The 7145-nt window shown below is 43.0% G+C and overlaps 1 protein-coding gene across 1 annotated transcript in view; it reads right to left on the reverse strand.

Moving 5' to 3' along the window:
- The window catches only part of RAB3C (RAB3C, member RAS oncogene family), a 250068-nt gene that overhangs the window by 42546 nt on the left and 200377 nt on the right, over positions 1-7145 (reverse strand). Inside the window, exon 3 of the mRNA XM_008691395.2 lies at positions 3764-3888. Within this exon, the coding sequence (XP_008689617.1) occupies positions 3764-3888 (125 nt within the window). The remainder of the gene's footprint in view (positions 1-3763; positions 3889-7145) is intronic.

Genomic DNA, 7145 nt, shown 5'->3' on the forward strand with positions numbered 1-7145 from the left:
TTACCAGGGAAGTGGCTGGAAGATCATGAAGAGGGCTGGGCCTCGGAAAGAATGTCAAAGTGCAAGAAGGAGAAAGATGAGGGGTCTTCCAAGCAAACAGATGGATGGCCGGAGAGGGAGAAGAACAGAGGGCATCGTGCAGTGGAAGCCAAGAAGGCCAAGTTCTACAAGGAGGACATAACCGAAGGGCGAAATCGAACAGACAACGAGGAAAGGGAAGGCCAGGAAAACACTCATTGTCTGTACAGGCTCGCTCAGGTTCTGTATTTGTTGCTCGAAGGTAGGGATGGTATTACCAGCAGCTGACACACTGTGAACACTGAGTAAATGCTTGGTGAACTAAGTTGGACTGACAAGGGTGACTACCATACAAGGATTTTAAAGAGCTGAGTTACAGCTCAGTTCCTTCAAATACCCTCACTAGGATTAGCCAATGTTATATGGGTGCAACTATCCACAATGGAGAATTAATTGTAAGCAGACTGATAGAACATTTATTTTCAACCATTTACTAAAATGTGGAAATGTTTAAAAAACAGTGCCTGCTGAGGGCTTCAGAGGGGAGGGCGGTGGGGGAATGGGACAGGCTGGTGATGGGTATGGAGGAGGGCACGTATTGCATGGTGCACTGGGTGTTATACGCAAACAGTGAATCATGGAACATTGCATCAAAAACTAATGATGTACTGTATGGTGACTAACATAATAAAAAAACAAACACACACACACACAAAAACAGTGCCCAACCTCTGTGTCTATGTAAGGGAATTCCGGACAATGGAGTTTCACTAGTAATTTTAAAAAATAAAGCAAAGACCTTTAAAATCTTTACATTCAGGTTTTGAGAGTGGGTTATTTCCATACAAATGGTCTCTCATGATCATTTGTAGAAGTGTGTGCAGTCATGAGAACAAACCACATTAATGGAGGTAAATGACTCTCTAAGAATGCACAAGTGTTGGTTGCTATGACAACTGCTGGGTTATATTAAATAGAGAGAAAAAAAAATCAATTAGAAACCACTGGAAGAACTTGCACAGGATCCTAAAACATTTCTGCCTCACAATTTCAGGGACTTTCTTACAGCTCTGCATTGCATGAACAGGGTTCGTGTTGATGCCAGCCCCAGGCTTCGTTCTAAGAAGGTCACCTTCTTGAGTCATTCCCATCATTCTCATGTTCCCTTCCATAACCTGCTCTTCTGAACACCCAAGTAATTTGTTAAAGTAGTGAGGAATTTATGCAGTTACCTGGCTCTTTTGTACTGGTGACATTAAACACTGTTTGCCTTCAATCCATTTTTGTTTGAACCAAAGAATTTTCAGATTTATATAGAGAGAGACAATTTCTATCTGTGGAGCAGTTCCCCCACCCTCAATGTGCCATATGTCTGACTACTGAAGAAAATACAGGGAAAGGAGATATTTTCAGGAAGACACCCTGCCGACCCTCTCCTAGGTTTCTTTTCTCTCTTGGAGATCTATTCTCCAATCCTAATACCTTGACTTGCTAAGAGTTGCCAAGTTTTTTAGAATTTTCAATAAAAACATTGTTAAAGTGATAGAATGGGACAGCCCCTATAAATGAAATGCTAAAGGCTCAAGAGCAACCAGAGAGACCAGATATCAGCTGTGTGACTTCTCATGGGCAGTTTCACAAACATTTGGTGGAAGTGTTCTTGTGGTCACCGGGTAACAGCCTTTAGTCTAATGAGCGTGATGATGTCACAAGGAAATGTTCAAGCTCTCAGAATGGACTGTGCACAGTTATTTTATGGGATGACCACATGATAGAGTGACCCAATTGTGACCCATTGAGAGGGTCTGTGCTTCTCCAATAGGTGCTGCCCAGGACCAGCAGACTGATCTCAAAGTTTCATCACAGCGGTGCTTTTCAAATTGTAGGTTGAGGCCCATCACTAGGTCCCAAAATCAACAGTAGGTGAGGCCACTATTAAAAGATAGAAGGAGAAAGGGAATTGGATAGAAAAACATCTGAATACATCTCATCTAGTAAGGGTAAACCTACTTCGTGAAACTTCTGTTTCATTCTCTCTCCGTACATTTGTATGCACTGGGTTGCTGGCTTGAACATATTTCTCACTGCAGGTACTGGCCAAAAAGGCTGGAGAGCCAGACTCTGCCCTGCTAAGAATACCTCGATGTTCTCTGTTGTGTGTGGAGGAAGGAGAGGGGGAGGGAGAAGGGGAGGAAGAGAAGCAGGAAGAAGAAGAAAAGAATGTAAGGAATAGTGCAGATGATCATAGGGGAAGGAAGGGAAAACTGAATGGGAAGAAATCAGAGAGGGAGACAAACCATGACTGGACTCCGGGAAACAAACTGAGGGTTTCGGGGGCGGGGGTGTAACAGGGTGAAGGGGAGTAAGGAGGGCACGTGTTGTGATGAGCACTGGGTGTTATACACAACTAATGAATTGTTGAACACTACATCAAAAATTAGTGTATTATACGTTGGCTAACTGAACATAGTAATTAAAAAAAAAAAAAAAAAGAATTCCAGCTCTTTTGCTCTGGGGCTTCAGTTGTTCCTCGAATCCGCTCTCTACTTCAGTAGTATTACACTAGGTCCCAACTTTTCTTCTCACTCTCCTCTCAATGTCCTTGCTCCACTGTGCCCTTTATTCATAAATCTTCCTCTCCTGTTTGTGATTTTCAAATTCTATTCTCTTTTAGGGTCCACTCAGGCCTTATCTTGGCATTTAACCCTGATGATCTCTATGTCCTCCCATCACTCACCTCTTTCTAGCTGTTCCGCTCAATTCCACACATATTTTCTCCAGGTGTCCCATCTTCTTTGAGCTTTACCTGCCTCCTGCCCCATTCTGTTCCCACACCTCCTGGTACCTCTCTTCCGGTCTGCCTCCATTCCCCTGTTGCTTTCCCCTTGGCATCTACCTCCTAGATAATTATCCTGTTTTTGTTGTTTGGTTGTTTCTGCTTTTTTCTGTGGATCTCTTGATGTCTCACTTGACCGAAAGCAACCTGAGCCCAGGGACAATGAATCATACGTTTCTGTACGCCCCGTGATATCTGACACCGTACAGGGCGTATCACAGGTGCTCAGTGTAAAGGCCCTGAACTAATAACTCAATCACGATTCCCTCCTGTGCACCAAAACTCTACTCTACTCACTCCAGTATTTTTCTCTAAAGATACAATGTTTTCTGTTTAAAAGGGCTATGTGATTTCTAAAGCTCTCTAATACCCATTTCTTACCTTGGTTAGTTTTATCTACAAAAACGTGGTAAAGAAGGCCTGGGTCATGATATTCTTGAGAGATGAGGAGATGGAGTCTCAAAGACGTTTTTAAGAGCAGCAAGGCCTGTCAGTGATGTCCCAGGATCTATACTGTGACCTATCCTGTGCTACTAAACTTCCAAAAGAAACCGGACGACAATCACACATGATAATAAAATGCTCACTCAATGCAAGATGCTGTATATGGAGGAAAAAAACAACAATGAAGAAATACCAGGCAAGGCTCAGCCTGTGTTTCTCATGAAATGAGAATTCGAATACCTTATACTAGATTAACATTCTGGTTATTTTGCTTTTGTAATTATGCTCGGATTCTCATAGTACCACACAAAGTGGGAGGAAACCCACTTACTACTTACCGAGGATATCTTGGCTTCTACTGCAAGGTTGAAAGTCTCTTCTTTAAGCCGTCCTAGCAATTAGGTTGACTCTGTGCAGTGTTGCAAATAATGACCAAGCTCTGTGTTTTGTTAACGTATCACTTACCAAGCTGTTCTCCTAAATGTTGGCCTCTCTCCGTTGAGACGACCCTCTCGTCTTCCATGTCACATTTGTTCCCAACCAGGATAACCTGGGCATTATCCCAAGAGTATGTTTTGATCTGAGTTGACCTAAAAGAAAAACACAAGGCAAAAAATGATCAGAGGAGAACACAACACAGAATGAAGGAGAAGCAGTATGTCCCACAGACGATGGTAATAGCAAAAAATGAAGCCCCGATGCCTGATATTTAGAATGAATGATTTCAGGGCAATCTCACCCTTCAGATCCTCGGCGAATATTTGCACCAAGAATTCTTTTTTATTTGGTGGTATTAATAGGACTACTGTTTTTTCCTTTCTCCCTTTTACCTGCACCTTATGTAGTATCTTTATAGCTGGAGTGGCCAACCGTCCTGGTTTGCTCAGGACATTCCCAGTTTTTGCAGTAAAAATCCCATGTTCCTAGAAATGCCTCATTTTTTGGAAATCCAAGATGGTTGTTCACTTTACAGCCCACCACAAAACAAAAACAAAAACAAAAACAAAAACAAAAAAAAAACACCATTTTCCCTTGTGACGATAACTACTTAAAGAGCTAGGACAATTAGGGCCTAGGAGATACGGGGATGATGTTGATTTTAAAGAATGAATCATAAGAACTAATATACTCATGCTTTATATCAAGAGAAAAATGCCAGGTTCATCTCAAAATGACAATGTAATGGGCTGGGGCTTTAAGTTACTGTTGGCAGGGTATCTAGAATTCCAAATTAGCTTCTAGTATGGGTCATGATGCACACAGCCAACTTCTGATGTTGAAATCGAGATACAATTTTTATAGTTCCTATTTGTAGGTATAGTCCTAAATACTTCATATAGGTTACATTAACTTAACGCTCAGAGTCAGAGGAATCTCACTTACCATCCCCACTTTACCCTTGAGGGAAACGAAACAGAGAGGTTAAATAATCATCCCAAGAACAGCCAGCTAGTAGAGTGGCAGATTAGGAGCTTAAACCCAGGTAGTTTGGTTCTCAAGCCTGTGCTCTTACTACTTATTCTAAGTTTGAGAAGTCACATTCTTGTGCCTTTGTTGTCATTTTAGAGAAAAAGCTGAAAGGAGGCCATGTTCTTTAATCCTCCCTCTATGTTGGTCATGTTTTTATTTGAGAACAGCAATGGAGCATAGGCGGGAAAGATATACCACTCAATGGGTGGTCAAAAGCGGGACATAAAATGTTGATAAAGAGGATGAAAGTTTAAAGAAAGGGATCTGTAAAATGTCAAAAAGAGAAACTTAGAAATGTTTCTACTAGCAATTGTCAAGTATTTCAAGAGTATTAAATAGAAAATAACGACAGTCTGCTCTCAGCGTCAAGACAGAATAAAAACAAATAGCTTTCAACTGTAGCAGGAGATCTTTCAGTCAGATGTGATCACTGTCTCTTCCTTCTGAGAAGAAAGGATAGAGCTACAAGGCAGATAGTGTTTTATTTCAGAGCATTTCCCTGAACCAAGTTCAGGTTTTCAAATAAGATTAAAATAGCTGGAGAAATATACTCTGTGTCCCATGTGAACAGCTCAGAGACATGGTATATTTTATCAGAGAAATCTGGAGACACGACCTAATTCTGATACTTAAGTTAATAATACATTCCTCTAGCAACAGGAGAGTCAGCATGTATCATAAATTGGGAAAATAAAAGCAAACACTGAGAACTCTAATTTTCTCTCACCTCAGCTTATGTGTGCGGTCTATGAAAAATGATACATTCATAGTGAATTAAGGTGTAAACTGCATGCTACGCATGATTACACCTTAAATCTCAAGTGCTAGCATAGTTTAAAAAAGACATTCCAAAGGTTCCTTCAAAGGAACTCAAATCTAATTGGATTTCTTCAGGTAATTTTTAAATTATCCCTCTGCTCCTATAGGTCTTATTAACCAAGGCCTGGCCAATGCCTGGCAAGAATCTAGGTAGAAAGCCCTTATGTTAAAAGACAAAGCTACCCTGCACACACCTAGAAATCAAATCACCAGAAAGAGGTTATTGAGAGGGGAGTCACAGGACAATGTCATTGGGTAAGGAAGGGGTTGAGGCTAGGATATAAACACATGGCTTTCTGAGTTTACAGAGGATAAATGCTTGCTTGACGCAACTAGGTCACTCCTTGGACCTAGGCAAACTCATCCTCCCCCACCCTGTTTGTGCAAACTTAACCAGGGTGTACCTTTGTGAATGTGGAGAAGGAACAACTTGGCCAGCTTATTTGTACTCTTAAGCCAAGCTGATGGAATGCTTGCTTCTACCGTTCAACATATACAAGTATCTCGTTTCTGATCTAATTTCTTAAAGATTTATTTATTTTTTTGGGGGGGAGGGACAGAGAGAGACAGAAATTCAAGCAGACTCCCCAGTGAGTGTGGAGCCCCACGAAGGACTTGATCCCATGACCCCAAACCATGACCTGAGCAGAAACCAAGAGTCAGATGCTCAACCAGCTGAGGCACCCAGGTGCCCTTCATTTCTGATTTAATAACCCATGGGGTCCTCGTCTACCGTGATGAGTCACACATTTATGCATACACAACATTCCCCATTACCTAACAATTTGTAAAAATATATAAATATATAGCCATGACTGTAACAAAACCATTCCCTTTCCATTTGTTTTTAAGAACTATTTTAATGTGGGGGAGGAGTTAAGATGGCGGAGGAGTAGGGGACCCCTTTTTCAGCCGGTCCCCTGATTCGAGCTGGATAGGTACCAGACCAGCCTGAACATCCACGGAATCAGCCTGAGACGCAGGAAGATACACTTGGATCTCTACAAATGAACATCTCCAGCGCTGAGTATTGAGGTACAAAGCAGGGAGCCGTGAAACTGCGCACAGATATCGGAAGATAAACGGGAGCCTCCCCATTCGGGCGCCGGGAAGCGGTAGCCACCAGCACGGGGGAGCGGGCGGACTCGCCGAGGCACCCGCGAGAGAACAGACTGAAACCGGTGAGCCAGGAGCACGAGGGGGCGGCTGGCGGCTGGCGGTGCTAGAAACACAAAGGACAGAGACGCGCCGGCCCTGGAAGTGAGGGCTGGGACGCCGGGTGTGGGGCGCACATCCCGGGATGCTGCAGGGTTGAGCAGCACCAACAGAAACAGAGTTAAGAAGAGCTCAGTGGAGAACAGTCCGCGATCCCTGTGTTCTGAGACAGAGGCTGAGATTTGGCTACTGCAGAACAAAAGCCTGGAAATACCGGCTCACAATGTGCCCATCCCCCCTCTCATGGGACACGGAGACTCCACCCAAACAGGGCTGCCTGAGTATCAGCGTGGCAGGCCTCTCCCCCAGAAGGCAGGCTGAAAAATCAAGAAGCCCACAACCC

Source organism: Ursus maritimus, unplaced genomic scaffold, assembly GCF_017311325.1.
Source record: "Ursus maritimus isolate PB19 unplaced genomic scaffold, ASM1731132v1 scaffold_5, whole genome shotgun sequence".
In the NCBI taxonomy this organism is placed as follows: domain Eukaryota; kingdom Metazoa; phylum Chordata; class Mammalia; order Carnivora; family Ursidae; genus Ursus; species Ursus maritimus.